This window comes from Carassius gibelio, chromosome B7 (assembly GCF_023724105.1).
Source record: "Carassius gibelio isolate Cgi1373 ecotype wild population from Czech Republic chromosome B7, carGib1.2-hapl.c, whole genome shotgun sequence".
In the NCBI taxonomy this organism is placed as follows: Eukaryota; Metazoa; Chordata; class Actinopteri; order Cypriniformes; family Cyprinidae; genus Carassius; species Carassius gibelio.
In genome coordinates, this window is record NC_068402.1 from 37,175,938 (window position 1) to 37,196,685 (window position 20,748).

At 36.3% G+C, this 20,748-nt stretch overlaps 1 protein-coding gene across 3 annotated transcripts in view; it reads right to left on the reverse strand.

Annotated features, from left to right (window-relative positions):
• Positions 1 to 1,473: 1,473 nt before the first annotated feature.
• The window catches only part of LOC127961510 (RAS guanyl-releasing protein 2), a 42,370-nt gene continuing 23,095 nt past the window's right edge, over positions 1,474 to 20,748 (reverse strand). For 2 of the 3 annotated variants that reach the window (XM_052560670.1, XM_052560671.1), the window contains exons 10-17: positions 14,627 to 14,707; positions 14,356 to 14,478; positions 13,692 to 13,807; positions 13,472 to 13,613; positions 13,080 to 13,116; positions 4,859 to 5,008; positions 4,695 to 4,757; positions 1,474 to 2,865 (exon numbers count right to left, since the gene is read on the reverse strand). In XM_052560670.1, the coding sequence (XP_052416630.1) occupies positions 4,699 to 4,757; positions 4,859 to 5,008; positions 13,080 to 13,116; positions 13,472 to 13,613; positions 13,692 to 13,807; positions 14,356 to 14,478; positions 14,627 to 14,707 (708 nt within the window). In that variant the 3' untranslated portion in view covers positions 1,474 to 2,865; positions 4,695 to 4,698. The remainder of the gene's footprint in view (positions 2,866 to 4,694; positions 4,758 to 4,858; positions 5,009 to 13,079; positions 13,117 to 13,471; positions 13,614 to 13,691; positions 13,808 to 14,355; positions 14,479 to 14,626; positions 14,708 to 20,748) is intronic. The other variant, XM_052560672.1, reaches the window with a different exon arrangement.

Sequence of the window (20,748 nt, forward strand, 5' to 3'; positions counted from 1 at the left end):
ACTTGCCCTATCCATCCCTCTTCTGCCCCAAGCACCACTGAACTATAACCCCCCCCCCCAGATCCCACATCCTCAGGTCCTTCCACCCCCACTATATACAATGGCATGCACCAGTCACTTTGTGCAGCATTGGTCTGCTCACTAACTCATTCAGCATTGAACTGACGTCTTCCACTACCTCATCAGGCAGTTAAATAAAATAACTGTTCTTGAGCCCTTTTTCACTTTAATCAGACTTAATAAGCTTCTTTTTTTTTTTTTGCACTTAAAATCTTTTATCTGCACTGTTGTTCACTTCATTGATTTGCACTCTTTCTGCCATGTGCCTTGTGCTGCTTTATTTAACTTTAATTAAAATTTTATTATATGTCTTTTTTTACATTCCCTTATTGTATAGTTGTATCTACATTTTATATTTGATCTAGATTTTTAGGCTGTACTGTTAATGTTATCTGTATGCACCGGGGGTCTGAGAGTAACACAATTTCGATTCTCTCTATGTATGTACTGTACAAGTGGAAGAATTGACAATAAAGCAGATTTGACTTGATATAGCCTACCCCACTAATGAGATTACATCCAGATTTGTTAATCCTCATTTTAATTGTAATTTCTGTAATTTCTTTAGGACCTACTGAGTCTATTTTTTTTTTCTATAAATGCTCCCTTGTTACGGAACTTTGGTCTGAGGTGTCAAAATTATTTTCTTCAAAATCCAATGTAGACATTTATTTAAATATGTGTGCAATATTTTTTTTTTTCTCATTGTAAACATAACATAGAATATATAGGAAATGTTTTATTTTATTGGGATATATTCATAAATGTAAGTTTTTTTCCCCAACATTCCCAAAACTATATTATTTTCTTGGTGACTTGAACTACTTAATTATAACACTGGAAAATATAAATACTTAAAAAAGTGTCAAATAAGATCTGCTGAATGTTACGTAATTTTGTTTTACTATCTCTGTATTTCTATGTTTTATCTCATGTATTCTTATTTCTATTATTATCTTTGTCTTCCTATTTCATTTTTGTATCCATAATTTCATCCAATGTTGTATTTATTTGTTGAAGTTAATGGTTTATATTGGTTTCACTGATTCAGAGTCGACTCTTTCTTTTGAGGAACAATGACTTAATACAGGGTGCACTTTCAGATTTTAAACTTTGCAGGATGATTTCATTCACTTAGAGCTTGCTTTTACATTGCATGAAAGGTAATGTTCAAAAATCCATAATATGGGCACGTTCATCCATTTCTAACACTAGGGGGCTCTACAACTTAAGTAAATCGTAGTGGTTCAACTATATGGCCTACGAAGGCTGTCAATTATTTAAAGCTAGATTCTGATTGCAGTAGAAATGCATCTATTTTTTTAAATTCATGCCCATAGTCTCTCATATATATTTTTTAAATATATATATATATCAATATTTATTGTAACTGAAAAGAATCCTACAGACCTGCACATTTCCTTTCTCTTTTAATTAATGACAAATCACTGTACATATGAAACAAAACATTCAACAAACAGCACAGGATATATGAAAACAACATATCAGTTAATATGCATACAAAACCTGTTACATGCCCAACTAACATAAGAGTCAGACTTCCCAGACTAATATCAACAGTTTCTCAGATCAATGGAAGAATTTTGTAAATCACATCTTAACAGCTAATGCTACAACATACAGTGCATTAAAAAGAGAAAGAACAGGGATATTCTCAGATTGGAAACATGAGCCTAGTGTTGTGAAACAGATGATGTTTTTTGCATCTCAACAACAGAGCCAGATTCATTTTAAGTGGATTTTAACGTCTTTTGAACACAGAGCCATAAGAACTACTTATAATCTTTAAAATTAGAATTAATTCTTCAACAAAAATCCAAGGTAATGTAATTTCCCAATGAAGATGCCATTTTCCCATTCATGTTTTTATTTCAATAACTTTAAAATAAAATGTTCTATTGGAAATGGATGGAGGCATCATGAGTGCCTGACCGTTTCTATTAACTAGATTCATCATCAATTAGTGTTAAATGCTTAGATATGTGGCTGGAAAAGCTTCTGGACATGTGACCATAAGCTGATATCTTATTTTCCAACGTACTCCTTCACCAGATGAAAAAAAAAAACAAGAACAAACAAACTTTGACGGGCGAATGTTTGGTCATGGTGTGAATAGCTTTACAGAAATGCATTGTTTCATTTCAAAATCTTGTTCACACATAATATTTGTGGTGTGGAAGGAGGACCTTTTAATTCTATATAATTCTAATAATCTTTCTTTTTAAATACAGATCTTTTTTCACAGCATTCAACACAGATGCATCAGTTATACCTAAAATATCAACTGCTTCTTTTATTGCAGTTAACTCTTTCAAGATACATTCATTTGGTAAAAACAAAAAGTTTGGGATTTTTTTTTCTCCCCATTTTGATTAATTCAATAAATTCAAAGTTTAAACAACATTACAGATGATTGCATAATATTTCAGATGCAAACACACCTGTTCTATGCCACCAGCATGAGTTTACACTGAAATTCAGCCACAACTGCTTTGGTGACATTAAGCTCCAGTTCAGTTGCATTCACAAAAATATCTAATTACTACAGTGAAAGTACACCATAATGATAAATCCTACAAATATGCTTGAGATTTTTGGTAGTACATTCAGAGTTGATCAGGGAAGAGGCAGTTGATCAGTTGCAGCTTCAGTCCAGCAGACAGCAGCATGTCCATGTCCCATCCCACAGTTCAGCCCAACTCCACATCTTGTTTCCTTCAACACTGTTGTGCTCAACACAAGACCATTCGACCATTCGTGAAGTCAGACAAAAATCTGTACACACTAGTGAAAAATAAATATACTTAAATGCATTTGAAATACATTTGTTTCATGCCAAGTATATCATAAATAGATTTTCATATTTATGCACTTAATAAAATGTCCTGCAACTGTACTCTTAGTATACTAAACTGGTATACTTAAAGTCTGCTAAACTGGAACAACTAATTTTGTGCTTAATGCACTTCAAGTGCAAAGGAATATTACTGGAGTACAATTAAAGATATGCTTAGTATATTTAGATTGTGCTAAAGTTGAAGTATTGCAAGTACACTTTAAATATTTCGCATTTAAAGAACGTGATATTATTCAAAGATCGTACAGTCCTTATCAAAAGTGATATTAAAACACGATGATTGTCTCTACTGGTTGAAAGTCTCCCGACACCAATCATTAAGTTAAGTGGTTTAAATTTCTTTATCTGCATTTATATATTCTGTGGAAGGCGTAGGACCAAGAATTTTACGTTCAATCAAAACGTTCGGTCCAAGCTTTTTAAATAGCTTACCTGCATACCACTGTGCACCATGTTCGCGCAGACAGAATAACTCATTACGTCACAAGGAAACAATGTGATATCACGCATGCGAAGTTCTCACATTATACTGGGATTATTATTAAAAATGGTAGCCTGTAAGAAGCTTGCAATACGAATTGCCTTTGCACTGATTTGCAGCGAAAACAAGAAAAAGAAAAGAAGAATATGGAGGAAATGGTTGGGGAGACGCGAGGGACAAGAATTATGTGTTCTGCAATGGGAGTTGGAGGTAAATACATAACTTTTCAATATGCTGCTGTAGCGGATGGTCGAGCAAATGTTTGTGCTTTGTTTCTGTTTGATATAATTGTAATGTTTATGTGTACACTAACTCATCAGCCATGTTTGCTGATATTGTGGTGTATAACTCCTCCCCGAATTCTCTCATTGGCTGTCGGTCATCGCCGATGTAGTTTTTAGTCAGAACACTTTTCACACAGCCTAATTTTGAATCACAGATCGCGTCTTTGCTCAATCACACTGTGTGAACGAGCACCGATTTGCTTGTGATTTTGGGCATTTGTCTGCGATTTCTCACTACCTGTCGGCTAAAATAAATTCCGTGACACAAGGAGCAGCAAACAGAGAGAGTGAAGCTGATAGCACATTCAGAAGGGGGGCTTAGGGAATGTAATTGCACAGGTATATTTGTTCTTTGTTTGTTCTTCAGTAATAATTGTGTGCATTTTATTTCATTTGCTTTTAAAACCAGAAAAAAAAACGTTTTTTTTTTTTTTAGTAAAAAGTATCGTATTGGTATCGGTATAGGTGATACTGACCCTATAAGAATTTGGTATCGGATTGATACCAAATTTTGCAGTATCGCCCACCACTATTTATTGGACTGGAATTGGGAACCGCTTATGTAGCCTATTGTAGTAATGTTACCTCTGGTATTCTGGTCTGTGAGCATAAATGCGTTCAGGGGGCGTGGCTTTGGACGGCAATTGCAGGGAGCATGGGACATTCACTTTCATTGCTATCAGGCAAATCTTAGCATTTTCCAAAATCTCCAATTGCACCGTTAATATTAAGAAATGTGCATTGTGCACAAGTTGTAAGCCAAATAAAGTTTATTTTTCATCATTTTTATATCAGTAAATCTCGAGTTAGCTAATATGTTAACAGATTTTAACCATACTTAGCATGAAATAAATGTTTTTTAAATATTACTTTTTTACTAGTGCAGTTAATAATATTGAGTGAACAATAAAATATAATGTGTAATGTTCTAACTGAATTTTCTTTTCTTCTGAGAAATGTATTTATGCAGTGATGCAGAATGTTGGTTTACCAGTTTAGAGGTGGCAGTCAAATACGCCCTGCTCAGCCGCCTCAACATCCTCTTCTGAGATGACTGAAGAGACCCAAGAACAAGCAGAAATAGGCTCAGAGAGGCTGGTAAACACAGCTCATCTAGGTTCTGCAGTTATGAGACGTGTGTGTGTGATTACGTACCTGAGTTAGACGGGGCATTGCTGGGCAGAGGGAAGCTGTAGGATCTGGACTGCAGTGACGGTGGAGTCTCATGACTGACGCTCTTCGTTCTTTTACGGCATTCGATCGTCAGGCGTCCATAACATGCTTTATGACAGTTCACACCACAGACTGAGAGAGAGAGAGAGAGAGAGAGAGAGGCAGGGTTAGTATTTAGGGTGGTGGACAAACGTGTAAAGACAATAAGCAAGCTCTTGTGAAAAAGAAGAAGTGGACTTCAAAGATTAGATCTTTGGTGTATATTTTAAGATAACTGAAAACATACTGAAATATAAGGCCACTTACTTAACAGACAGTTTTCAATATGTTTCACACTCAAGTACACATTTAAATCATTATGTTTTAATAAAGTGAAGTGACATTCAGCCAAGTATGGTGACCCATTTGTGCTCTGCATTTAACCCATCCGAAGTGCACACACACAGAGCAGTGAACACACACACACTGTAAAACTTTTTTGTAAAAAGTATCGTATTGGTATCGGTATAGGTGATACTGACCCTATAAGTATTTGGTATCGGATTGATACCAACTTTTGCAGTATCACCCACCACTATTTATTGGACTGGAATTGGGAACCGCTTATGTAGCCTATTGTAGTCAGAGATGTATAGTAACGAAGTAGAACTACTTCACTACTGTACTTAAGTACTAAAAGGCGGTATCTGTACTTTACTGGAGTATTATTTTTTTCTCCTACTTCCACTTTTACTTCGGTACATATTTTCGCTGAGTTTAATACTTTTACTCCGATATATTTTTTATGTGCTGCATCGTTACTCGTTACAATTATAATAATGTTACGAATCATTCCATTACAAACCACTGCCAGAACTGTAGATGGCAGGTTTGATGAAGCTGGCACATCATTGAGCGAATCAAGCGATTAAGAAGACTGCGCATGCTGACTGAACTGCTGTGAAGAGAGAGATGAACACCGAGCCGAGCCAGATAATGACTCGTTCACGAGTCAAGAACCGGTTGAATCGGTTTTCGGATGACCAGTAACGTTAGTTCTTTCTGACAGTTCGATTCAATAAACCAGTTGAAGAAAACAGTTCACCGATTCTTTTGCGCTCGATGCAATGGCGTCATTGGCGTTTACTGCACCTGGGCTCATAACATTAACACAGAATCAGTTCAGAATCAATCACCAAAAGAATCAGTTCGGTTCAGACGCTCTGTGTGTCGGTTTGCTTCACGCTAAATCACACATGCGCAGTATCATCAGCTCATCAGTTCACGAATCAGACGCGTCTGACAGAAACGGTTCTTGACTCGTGAACGAGTCATTATCTGTCTCGGCTCGGTGTTCATCTTCAGTTCTCTCTTCACATCAGTTCAGTCAGTGTACTGTTTGAGTCAATGAATTACTCCAGGATATTGGTTTGTTTTAACTCAGAGGGAGTGTCAGACACATTAAACAAGTTAACAGCTTAATTCATCTGTGGATTAATGCGTATTGGAGACGCGAACTGTTTAAAACGATTCAATTCGATTTGGTGAACTGTTTCAAAAAGATCCGGTTACATCGAATGATTCGTTCGCGAACCAGATATCACAAACTGCTTTGTTTTTAACTGTCTTACAACAGACACTGAAGAGAAGACAACTGAATAAAGTCGTAGTTTTTGCTATTTTTGGACCAAAATGTATTTTCGATGCTTCAAAAAATTCTAAATGACCCTCTGATGTCTTCCGGGTTTGAAACAACATGAGGGTAAGTTATTAATGACATCATTTTGCAAATTGGGCTAACTAACCTTAGTAATCTTTTTTGTTTACAAGAAGTTACAGTCAAAGGAATTGTGATTGTCCTTTAGGTTAATCATTTGAAATAGTAAAAACAATATGTTCAAACTTTTGACTACTTTCTTTAATAGCTACATAACACAATACTTCTACTTTTACTTTCAGTACTTGAGTAGTAAATTTTAAAATAGACTACTTGCAATACTTAAGTACAAAAAATGTTGAATACTTTAGTACTTCTACTTAAGTGTGGTGCTTAAAGAGCACTTCAACTTCTACTCAAGTCACTTTTTTGATAGAGCACTTGTACTTTTACTCAAGTATGGGTCTCTAGTACTTTATACATCTCTGATTGTAGTAATGTTATCTGTGGTATTCTGGTCTGTGAGCATAAATGCGTTCAGGGGGCGTGGCTTTGGACGGCGATTGCAGGGAGCGTGGGACCTTCACTTTCATTGCTATCAGGCAAATCTTAGCATTTTCCAAAATCTCCAATTGCACCGTTAATATTAAGTTGTAAGCCAAATAAAGTTTATTTTTCATCATTTTTATATCAGTAAATCTCGAGTTAGCTAATATATGTTAACAGATTTTAACCATACTTAGCATGAAATAAATGTTTTTTACACACACACAGAGCAGTGAACACACACACACACACTGTGAACACACACCCGGAGCAGTGGGCAGCCATTTATGCTGCGGCGCCCGGGGAGCAGTTGGGGGTTCGATGCCTTGCTCAAGGGCACCTAAGTCATGGTATTAAAGGTGGAGAGAGAGCTGTTCATGCACTCCCCCCACCCACAATTCCTGCCAGCCTGAGACTAGAACTCACAACCCTTCGATTGGGAGTCCAACCCTCTAACCATTAGGCCACGACTTCCCCTAATCCATGCTATGTTTATTTTAACGTGTTTATGAGCATACTAAAGCACTTGCTTAATATTTTAACTGTGGTGTTCTGTTTTATTTATATATATTTATGTAGTAATGTATATATATATATATATAGAAAGAAATGACATAAAAGTATATTTTAGTTTATCAGAAATGCTTGTCAGCACGTTCAGCAGTACTTCAACCATATTTCAAAATCAATAGAAGTAATTAAGAAATAACATACAGTTTAAAGAATCCTTATTAAGTGGGTCAAAAAGCACTCTAATTCTTCAAGTTACATTTCATGTAAAATATAATGATATTAATAGTATTTATATTGATTGCATTTGATATACATTTAAACTATAATGCATTTCATTTATTTGCAGTTTAGAAAAAGAAAGCTTTTTACATCCTCTAGTGACACGTCAACAAGCTCTAAAAACTCTACAAGTGTGACAAAAGATTCATAAGATTTTTCTAATTTCTTCCAGATCCTTTATTTTCCCACTTTACTAATTTCTCTCTCACTTAAATGTCAAAACCAGCTATCTTGACCATGTTTCTCTTTTTACTCAGACAAACAGTATGAGCAGGTCTCCTCGAAATACAAAAATTACACCTGCTGAGACAGCAGCCATTCAAATTCATGTTAGGGTTAGCCACTAACCCAGCCGATGACATTAGGGGATTCATTTGAGAGCTCTGACTTAAAAAAAAAAACTGAATGAATTTTGGCTAGTGGATTCTGCATTCCCGAGTCATCCCCCGTGCATATGGGTATAAATAAAATAAATCTTGAAAGCTCCATGACTATGCACTGTAATGAACTCTATGCGTGATCAATTCTGCATTTAACCTCAGAGGCCACTGCGACTTCTGGTGCAGAGGAAATTGTAAGAAAATAAAGCACAAAATGAAATCTTGAGGAAGTGTTACACAGCAGGACAATGCAAAATTGATACTGTGTATAGACCACCAGGGCAGTTTAAAGAATTCTTAAAAGAATTAGCAGATTTCCTCGCAGACCTTCTGGTTACAGTTGATATGGCGCTAATCATGGGAGATTTTAATATTCACATTGATAATACAAATGATTAATTAGGACTTGCGTTTACTGACCTAATAAACTCCTTTGGAGTCAAGCAAAATGTCACCGGGCCCACTCATCGTTTTAATCATACACTAGATTTAATTATATTGCATGGAATCGATCTTACTGATATAGATATCATACCTCAAAGTGATGATATTACACACCATTTCCTTGTATCATGCATGCTGCATATCACTGATATTAACTATATGTCACAGCGTTACCGTCCGGGCAGAACTATTGTTCCAGCCACCAAAGAAAGATTCGCGAATAACCTACCTGATCTATCTCAACTGCTATTTGTACCCAAAAATACACATGAATTAGACGAAATGACTGGCAACATGGGCACTATTTTCTCTAATACATTAGAAGCTGTTCATTGCCCCCATCAAATTGAAAAAGGTTAAAGAAGAATATACTGTGCCATTGTATAACAGTAATACTCACTCTCTCAAGAAAGAAACTCGTAGTCTTGAACGCAAATGGAGAAAAACTAACTTGGAAGTTTTCAGAATTGCATAGAAAAACAGTATGTCCAGCTATAGACAGGCTCTAAAAACTGCTAGGGCAGAGCATATACACAAACTCATTGAAAATAACCAAAACAATCCAAGATTTTTATTTAGCACAGTGGCTAAATTAACAAATAACCAGACGCCACCTGATTCAAATATTCCATCAACGTTTAATAGTAATGACTTTATGAATTTCATCACTGATAAAATAGATAACATTAGAAATACAATCAAAGTTCAGTTTTATCCATTGCACCCAAAGATAAACTGCAGGGCTTTACAACTATAGGACAGGAAAAGCTAAATAAATTTATCACTGTATCTAAACCAACAACATGTTTATTAGATCCTGTACCCACTAAATTACTGAAAGAGTTGTTACCTGTAGCCAAGGTTCTAAATTAATTTTTTTGATGACCAGCCAATGTGGCTGGTAACTTTCTAAAGTTACCACCCAATCAGAATTTCCACTAGCCATTTTTTTTTCGGTAAAAATAACAAATGATGAGTGCCACTGAATTTCCAATCAGTGCGCACAGATTTTGTAAACCGTACCCTCGGTTTTTGAATCCGTACCCACAAATTCATAATCCATGCGCACGCTTTCGCAATCAGTTCCCACGGATCTGTAAACCGTACTCAAGGATTCATGCAGCAAGCTCCTGTTAACATACAGTTTTATTGAATATTATTATGTGGAATAGGTTTAATAATAATAAAGGAATAATCTTATAATAGCACTTGATTATTATTGTACAATAAACCTGCCATTGTGACTAACTCTGGAGTAATTATTTCCTTGGTTGTAAATTGTTTTGGATTAAAGATTCTTATGCATAACCTATATAATAATATTTAATAATGATAAAAATAAAAATAAAGTTATTTTTATAATTTTAATTTGTAGGCTAAATAAATGAGTACAAGAAAATAATTCATTAATTGCTTTATTTTTAAATAAACTTTGACAGTTTTGTAAATGCTTGTGTACTTATTTTTGTGATTTTATCAAACTAAGCTCCACTCCTGCCTGAGTTAGATGCAAGTTTCACTGTTAATGTTATTATTAAATAATGAGGCCAAAAATAACATTGCATTCAGTTAGAGAGAAAAAGAATGAAAACATAACCGGCAAATTATTTGTTTTGTTTTGATTTTTACCCTTATTTTCTTCTTCTTTTTAGCGTTTATTTTTTTGGCCATAAAACACAGACAGCTGTGTCTTATCCTATTGGTGATTAATGTAAAATAAACGCTCAAAGACTCATTGGATGCTATGAAAAATAATGTTTAATAAACAGAAATTAATCTGCAGGTGGGGGCGGAGCTACAAATGCGCTTCAGTTTACAAATCCGAGGGAACGGATTGCGAAAGCATGCGCACGGATTATGAATTCGTGTGTACGGATTCAAAAACTGACGGTACGGTTTACAAAATCTGAGCGCACGGATTGGGAATTCATGGGTACGGTTTGTTTAACCAAGGGAAAAGTTTATGAATTCGTGAGTACGGTTTATAAACTGTGGGGACGGATTGCAAAACCGTCGTCACGGATTTATTTATTTTTCTCCTACAGGTGACGTGCGGGGCTCCGTAATATCCTCAATCCCCTGCCTCGTTCCTCTTTTCGCCCCCAGAAATCCGTCCCAATCACAGCCGCATTTAATTTAATCTTAATTTTTTTCTTTAATAGCTAACTCCCTCCTCTTTCAGTCTATGGTCCATGCTCTGGCTCCATTTGTTCTTCTTCCTTGTGTTTTCTGATGGAAGCTCTATTCCTTGTTTTTTCGCGCTGGTTTCACTGCAAACTGCGTGCAGACAATGAGCATATGAAACGTCATCACGTAGGATTACAGCATAGTGTTCATGGGAAATGTAGGAAGTGTTGCCAGGGGGATAAATGACCGAGAACAGAGCCTCATGTCATGCATCACCAGCCAAACTGGCTAGTAAGTTTTAATTAACACCCGCCAAAATGAATTTTAACCCGCATTTGGCGGGTTGGCGGGTGTTAATTTAGAACCCTGCCTGTAGCCGAAGAACCGCTTCTCAATATCATTAACTCGTTGTTATCTTTAGGTCACGTCCCAAAACCATTTAAGCCGGCGGTTATTAAGCCTCTTATTAAGAAACCAAAACTAGATCCTAGTGTACTGGCAAATTATAGGCCTATTTCAAATCTTCCATTTATGTCTAAAATTTTAGAAAAAGTTGTATCTGCTCAACTGAGCTTCTTCCTGCAAAAAAAAATTATCTGTATGAAGAATTTCAGGCCCCACCATAGAACAGAATCTGCACTTGTTAAAATTACAAATGACCTGCTCCTTGCGTCAGATCAAGGCTGCATCTCATTTCTAGTCTTACTTGATCTTAGTGCTGCGTTCGACACCATAGATCATGACATACTCATAGATAGATTGCAAAACTATACAGGTATTCAAGGGCAGGCTCTAAGATGGTTTAGATCCTACTGTACCTGTCCAATCGCAACCATTTTGTTTATTAAAATGGGGAGTCATTTCATTTATCACCAGTAAAATATGGAGTGCCACAAGGATCCATCCTAGGTCCCCATCTATTTTCAATATACATGTTGCCCCTTGGTAATATTATTAGAAAATGCGGAATTAGCTTCCACTGTTATGCTGATGATACTCAGCTATATATCTCAATGAGACCAGATGAAACCTCTAAATTATCTAAGCTAACAGAATGTGTTAAAAATATTTATAATTATTGGACCAAAATTTGTAACTACGGATGTACTGTTACTTCCTCTACAGTCAAAAATCTGGGTGTTATATTAGACAGCAATTTTTCTTTTGAAAATCATATTTCCCATGTTACAAAAACTGCATTCTTCCATTTTAGAAACATAGCCAAGCTACGAAACATTTTACCTGTTTCTGATGCAGAAAAGCTAGTTCATGCATTCATGACCTCTAGACTGGACTATTGTAATGCACTTTTAGGTGGTTGTCCTGCTTCTTCAATAAACAAGCTACAGGTAGTCCAAAATGCAGCAGCTAGAGTCCTTATGAGGTCAAGAAAATATGATCATATTACCCCAATTCTACAGTCTCTGCACTACCTATTTAGATCCGTATAAGTTACAAATTATCATTACTTACCTATAAGACCTAAATGGTTTGGCTCCTGCGTACCTAACTAGCCTTCTACCACGCTACAATCCATCACGCTCCCTAAGGTCACAAAACGCTGGAATAGCCTTCCTGATAATATTCGGGGTTCAGCCACACTCTCTCTATTTAAATCTAGATTAAAAACGCATCTCTTAGGCATTGAATAATGTATCTCTTAAATTGTGAGTGTAGTTGCATCTGATCAAATGCGCATTCTTATTCTTTGGCTTGGGTTAAACTAATTATTTATTACTAATTATTTAGCTATGCTAATGAAGTCTCTATTTGTCGATTTACATCCCGTGGTAACTAGGATTTACACAAGCTCCAGTCTGGATCCAGAACACCTGAGAAGAGATGATGCTGACCCTCAGAGGACCCCAGATGATGCTAACCCTGAATCAACAACAGAACTAACAAATACTGCTACAAGTGTGACTGCATCATATAATAATTGCTGTTAATAATGTTCACCGTCTGTCTGACTACGACTTGTATTAATTTTTCTGAAAAATCCTGTCATACGCACACAAACTGACAGTCACCACTTATAAGCTACTATTAAATATTGTAGAAACTGAATTTTCTGTAAAGTTGCTTTGTAATGATTTGTATCGTAAAAAGCGCTATACAAATAAACTTGAATTGAATTGAATTAATACTGTCCACCTTCACAATACAGGTATTCACAGCTTCTGGAACTCATTACGGTTAAATATGGTATGCAAAATTTTATGTTTTCTGTATATAATATATTACATACCAAACACGCACACATACAGCTCTCTCTTACCTTTGCATTTATATCCTTGTTTATAAAGGCCCCATATCTTAAAAAGAAAAGAAAAGAAGTTATTTTTGAGGAAAAAAGACAAACGCAGAAAGGATCTGGAAGTGAGAATAGGGAGGAACTAAGATCAAGAGAATCACAGCAGGGAAACAATAGATGAAAGGGAGAGCACAAACATCACAAACACACAACATTAGAGGCCACACACACACACGCACTCAATGGAAGGCGTACAACAAATAATACACAGCTGCACACCGCACCATGCTAAAATAAACCAACAGATCAAAGCCAGTGTGTTCAGGCTAGAGCTAATTTCTAAAACCGTCCATCTGAGAAAACCCAAGATGCAATTTCAAAAAAAAAGTGTTGCTATATACATATATGAGACTTACAAAGCCGGTGCAGTGTTCGCAGAAGGTGGGTTTCACATATGTGGTCTCAATAAAGGTGTGTATGAAGCCCATCTTGCAGTTGAGCAAAGAACTGGCCTTCATGAAGTAATCTATCATCTCCTCTCTGCTGATCTGTCCATCCCTGATGAATGGAGAGAGACAGAACATGACACGAGAGAGTAAAACAGATACACTCTAAAACTGGCATCAATGCACTTACTGGTTTTTATCAAGTTCTCCAAACTTGCTGAGATAAGGGAAGTTATTCCTGATACACTCAAACTCTTCACGTGAGATCAGGCCATCGCCGTTTGTGTCGAAATTCTTGTACACAGACTGTGAAAAGAAAACATGAAAATGTATCTCCAAAAATACATCTCACATGCTGGAAATTAAATTATTAACAGTGTAAACAAATACATACATTTGACCCTGCCTGCACTGAGACCCATTACTGACAAATGCTACTTCGGCAACTAAAAACTAGACTTGGCTTTGCTCAAAAATAGACCCCTGGAGTCTCAAGACGTGTTTTTCAAAGATAAAGAACTTGAGCATCTTGAAAAAGCAGTGCTCAGGTCGTGAGATGCTGAAAAAACAGCGAGACACAATGCTACGGCCTAAATATCATAGAAAGAATACAAGAACACGTCCTGTGTAAATGTGCACTAAGCAAAATCTACCTTTCAGAGATTGAATGTGGTGGTTAATATAGAAATTTCCATCACACATTTCTTGTCAAGCCAATAACTAGAACTGCACGGTTAATCAAGGAGGAGGAGAGTCAGACTGAGCTTGCAGCAGTAAAAAGTAAAGGCTCAAATCAAAGGTGATGTAATGGGTTTGACAAATTCAAATGAAAATAATGTTAGTTCTTCTCTTACATCCACCATCTTCTCGATATGACTGCTGATGATAGCAGGATCAGCTTTAGGCTTGACTGACGCTGCCCACTCGTCGATCATTGAAGGCTGTTGAGGAGCTGGACTGGAGGAAGAGGAGGAGTTCTGATCCACCCATCAAAAAATAAAGTCAATCAAATCATGTCAGTTTACATGTTACTGTAAATTCTACATTTCTTTATAACCAAAGATCTACATTTCTGATCGATATATATATATAAAATCTATAAAAACGAACTGGCTGGAAACTGACCGATGGTTTTGCAGCTCTGGGTTCCCTCTGTAATGAGAGCTGATAAATCTCTTCTTCTGTGTGATACTGGTCCAGTGACACCTACACATACAGATTCAATAAATTGCTAATAAATAATATAACTTTTTAGGAAGAATACATGCATTAGTATCATTACTAGCATTATATCCTATATATGCTATATAATATGCTGAACCCCCCCCCCCCCCCAAAAAAAAAAGTTTACGTCTCACAATTCTGAATTTATACCTAACTCACAGTCACAGTTACGTTAAATTTTTTTAGTCAATTGGGCAATGAAAGCAAAGTTTAGAGTCGTAAATGAAAATCCCTGTAGTTTCTGAAACGGTCAGCTTTGGATCAGACCTGAATTCTGATGGTATGTTAACCCAGTGCAGCAATTACTATAATTATTTAGAAGAGTCTATGTATTGTTCACATTCAGAATTTTTTTTTTCTATGGCAACTATGAAATGCATCTATTTGTGGCTTTACAGTAGCAAAAAAAAAAAAAAAACACATTCCTATAATAACTACTTTTCAAAACTTTTTTTACATGTTGTGTGTGGACAGGAAAAGATTGAGGAATATGGAATATGTAAGTTGAAGTCCAGTCTTCCACACATCTTCCAATTCATACATACATTTAGGACTGGGCGATATATCGAATATTAGCGATAGTATCGGAATAATTTTGACGACGATGTAAAATTTGAATATATCGGGAATATCGAATATTTCAAATTCAAGCATACTTTCCAAAAAGAACGCGCCAAATGTCCAAAAAAGGAAACTGTAACTGCTGACTGCTCTACGCCCCTCAACTACGAGAGCTTAAAGCTGCGGTAGGTAACTTTTGATGCTCTAGCGGTTAATAAACAGAACTGCTTGCGTCTTGCGGAAGAACATCGTAGCCGGAACTACTTCTCTATGTTTATGTCTATGAAGAATCACAAAGGTACTAGGTTACTCCGCCGCGGTACCCCCGAAGCAATCTAAAATAGTCCGAATATAAACACTTATTATAGGTGCACCCTAGTGATTCAGGACAAGCCAAAAACACGGTTTGGAAAATGGATTCATGGTGTACTCGCTTATTATATAAATTTTTCTACATTTTGAACACAAACAAAGTTACGGACCGCAGCTCTGATTGGTTATTTTTTACTGGGAGCGATGGAGTTTCTGCAAATGGCAATAGGACCACTGGGGGGAGCCAGAGGAGCTGTCTCATATTCTACTGTCAGGACATAATGACAGGTTTAATAAATATGTAAAAAATATATTTTTTACAAAAGTTCCCTACAGCACCTATAATGATAGCGGTTGCCAGATAAAAAGAGTTTAAATCTCCGAATCAGAGCTCCACTGTTACAAGGATACATTTTCTGCCCGGTGTTTGCTTATTTTAAGCAATCTGGCAACCATGTGCACATGCTCACTCCTCATCGCGGAAGAGCCGCCGCCGATAATCTGAAAACACTAACCAGCTGATGAAAGCGTTGTTCACCCGGTCTGTCTTCTGTCGTGAGATCTCAACTGTATTGTTTGCATTTGTGATCGCAAAATAAATGCACTTACTCGACCGCTGATGTCTGAATAGAGAAACATAGGCTATGGCCATTTGGAATTACTATTGGGGAATTTCACTGATATGTTTACCAGTTTCCATAATATAGACAGAGAATGCAAAAGTCTTTGGTATTCATTTATTTTTATAATTATATACAGGGTTCCCACGCTTCTTGAAAGTACTTGAATTTCAGACATATGGATTCAAGGCCTGGAAAGTACTTGAAAACCAACATAGGTCCTTGAAAGTGCTTGAATTATTTATATGAAATCAGTTTTGTTTGTGCTGCTATTTTTTAAATTGTCCGATATGTGCTTCAGTCAAAAACAGAACTAAACACGGGAAGTCTGTTTGATTTCTGATGCGATCGCCCACATAACCTAGACCGCAAAGTTGATTCTGTGCTTGCTTGATCTAATTTTTAGTTTTTTTAAATGTTGTAAATTTAAGTAGCAAATAAGAATAGCTAAAAAAAATCAATGCATATATTTTGAGACAAAGATCTTCTTTGTGATTTTCAGTTTTGTTTATGATAATTAAAGCACTGGTTTTTTAGTAACCAATTAATATGTAAATGTGTGATATTTGGGGTAAAAAGCGCCCCCGCTGTAGCGACTAAAGGCGCCATGGTTAACATGATAATTAATAGACTGATGACTTTTCCATTTGTTGACATGAAATGGTTAGATTCAGTTGCTAAATACCATATTATGTTGGGTGTCCTTGGAGATAATCACCATGTTTAGAATGAAACCATTATATTTAAAAACATTATATTAATGTGTACACGCGCCCGCTTCACATGGATGATTAAATATCTATAGCGCGTGGGCGTGGTCACATTAGCGTTAGTGAAGGGAGACGTAAAAGACTGGAGATCCCGTTGGTTTCATATGGATTACTTTATTACTTAATATTTGTTGTCGATAAGACTTGCTTAGTTTAAAAGTAGACATGTCAAGATTTATATAGAAATATCTCTCCTATCTCTTTGTGGAGTATTTGTTGAGTTTCAGTTCATTTTAATGACGCATTTCTAAATGAAGATCACGCAAACCAAGGCTGCAGACAGCGCACTCTGTTTTCTTTATTTTATAAATGCACAAAGTTTTCTTATTATGTGTGTATACAAATAAAAGAAGACCCTTTACAAATTAAATTGATGTATTGCTCTTACCTGTATGATCAAAACTGAAATTGCAATTTAAGTTCTTTTCGGCGATATGCCACAGAACGCTTATATGCATAGACTGAACAAAAATAATTTTTATTTTTCAGAATGTGCAGAAAATAGTAGAAACTCTGCTAAAGTGATTGTTTTGAACAAGTATTAATTTAAACATTATAAAAAAAAATAAAAGAAAAGCTTAAAGGGTTAGTTCACTCAAAAATGAAAATTATTTGGGACATTTACATTTAGCTGATGCTTTTATCCAAAGCTATATTTACAATTGCTATATATATGTCAGAGGTCGCACGCCTCTGGAGATACTAGGGGTTAAGTGTCTTGCTCAGGGACACATTGGTGTCTCACAGTGTATTCGAACCCGGGTCTCTCACCAAAGGCATGTGTCTTATCCACTGCGCCAGCACCACCCCATTATGTCATTAATGACCCGCCCTCTGTCGTTCCAAACCCGTGAGACCTCCGTTTATCTTCGGGACACAGTTTAAGATATTTTAGATTTAGTCCGAGAGCTCTCTGTCCCTCCATTGAAGCTGTGGGTACTGTCCATGTCCAGAAAGGTAAGAAAAACATCATCAAAGTAGTCCATGTGACATCAGAGGGTCAGTTAGAATTGGTTGAAGCATTGAAAATATATTTTGGTCCAAAAATAGCAAAAACTAAGACTTTATTCAGCATTGTCTTCTCTTCCGTGTCTGTTGTGAGAGAGAGTTCAAAACACAGCAGTTTAGTGATATCCGGTTCACGAACGAATCATTCGATTTAATCTGTTCTTCTTGAACCAGTTCACCAAATCGAAATGAATTGTTTGAAATGGTTCACGACTCCAATACGCATTAATCCAAAAATGACTTAAGCTGTGAACTTTTTTAACGAGGCTGACACTCCCTCTGAGTTCAAACAAACTATGCTGGAGTGCCTCTCCCCCATGTAGGGTAAAAGGCCCCTATTTCCACCTCAAAAATGTATGGGATTTTTAAACAAAACAAATAACTTGAATTAATTATTTTTTGACTGAATCAGTTGCTCCGTTTATAGCAGAGATGTATAGTAACGAAGTAGAACTACTTCACTACTGTACTTAAGTACTAAAAGGCGGTATCTGTACTTTACTAGAGTATTATTTTTTTCCCCTACTTCCACTTTTACTTCAGTACATATTTTCGATGAGTTTAATACTTTTACACCGTTATTTTTGTTATGTGCTGCATCGTTACTCGTTACCCACATTACCACTGCCAGAACTGTAGATGGCAGATTTGATGAAGCTGGCACATCATTGTGCGAATCAAGCGATTAAGAAGACTGCGCATGCTGACTGAACTGCTGTGAAGAGAGAGATGAACACCGAGCCGAGACAGATAATGAATGACTCGTTCACGAGTCAAGAACCGGTTGTATCGGTTTCCTGATCACCAGTAGTTCTTTCTGACAGTTCGATTCAATAAACCGGTTGAAGAAAACAGTTCATCGGTTCTTTTGCGCTCGACGTAATGACGTCATTGGCGATGATTGCAAGCCTTCGGTTTACCCGCGCTCATAACACTAGCACAGAATCAGTTCAGAATCAACCACCAAAAGAATCAGTTCGGTCCAGCGCTGTGTGTCGGTCTGCTTCACGCTGAATCACACATGCGCAGTATCATCAGCTCCTCGGTTCTCGAATCGGACACGAATTCGTAAACGGTTCTTGACTCGTGAACGAGTCAGTCTTTTGTTCATTATCTGGCTCGGCTCGGTGTTCATCTTCAGTTCTTTCTTCACATCAGTTCAGTCAGTGTACTGTTTGAGTAAATGAATTACTCCGGGATATTGGCTTGTTTTAACTCAGAGGGAGTGTCAGCCACATTAAAAAAGTCAACAGCTTAAGTCATTATTTGGAATAATTGCGTATTGGAGACGCGAACTGTTTAAAATGATTCAGTTCGATTTGGTGAACTGTTTCAAAAAGATCCGGTTACATCTAATGATTCGTTCGCGAACCGGATATCACTAAACTGCAGTGTTTTGAACTCACTCACAACAGACACGGAAGAGAAGACAATGCTGAATAAAGTCGTAGTTTTTGTTATTTTTTATATTTAACTGACCCTCTGATGTCACATGGACTACTTTGAAGATGTTTTTCTTACCTTTCTGGACATGGACAGTAGACCGTACACACAGCTTCAATGAAGGGACTGAGAGCTCTCGGACTAAATCTAAAATATCTTAACCCAATCCCAAAGTCTAGCGCATTAACCTATGGAAAAGCAGTTATAATTAATTTTAACATATCTCCAGGGGCTTAAATTATGCGGGGGACATGTCCCACCACTTTATATTACATAAATTTGTCCCCTGCACTTTTTCGGTCAAGTGTGTTCGAATAGAGGTTTTCAAGAGCTAGCGTGAATAAATCTAGATTTAAACACAACGAGACAGGATAGTCTGCGCATGACATGATATTTTATTCGGACCCAGAAGGTGAGATAACCATCAAGGAGTGCTAAACACACTCATTCACACTCGAAGAAGGAGCGCGCTCTCACGCAGAAAGACTTATGATAATTTTGAAAAGAACGGAGTATAATTTTTTAAGGTTTCTTTGATGAATAGAAAATTTCTATCTGAAATAGAAATCTTTTGTAAAATGATGTCTTTATCATCACTTTTGTTTCAATTTAAAAAATCCTTTTTAAATAAAAGTATTCATTTCTATAATTTATTTTCCAAAAAACACAAAAGACAAAAAACAGACTCTAAGCTTTTGAATGGTATAGTGTATAATGTTGCGAAAGCTTTTTTTTTTTCACATAAATGCTGAATTTGGATCCTTCTATTCATCAAAGAATACTGAAAAATTTACTCATCTTTTTTAAATATTGATCATCAGCAAATCATCATATTAGACTGATTTCTGAAGGATGTGACACTGAAGACTGGAGTAATGATGCTGAAAATTCAGCTTTGATCACAGGAATAAATTACAATTTACCACAAATTCAAATAGAAAACAGTTATTTTAAATTGTAAAAATATTTCACAATTGCTTTTGCTGTACTTTGGATCAAATAAATGCAGGTTTGGTGAGCAGAAGAAACTTCTTTAAAAACATAAAAAATCTTACTGTTCAAAAACTATAGACTGGTAGGCTATATTGATTACAGAAATGTTATATTGTAATGTTTTATATTATATTGTAGTGTGTGTGTGTGTGTGTGTGTGTGTGTGTGTAATTTCTGTCCCCCTCTGAAAAGATGGCTACGCCCCTGCACGTCTATAATAAGTGAATGTACAAATGTTTAATGTTACCAGGTTTTACTATGTTATTAAACATTTAACAGCTTTTTATATATATATATATATATATATATATATATA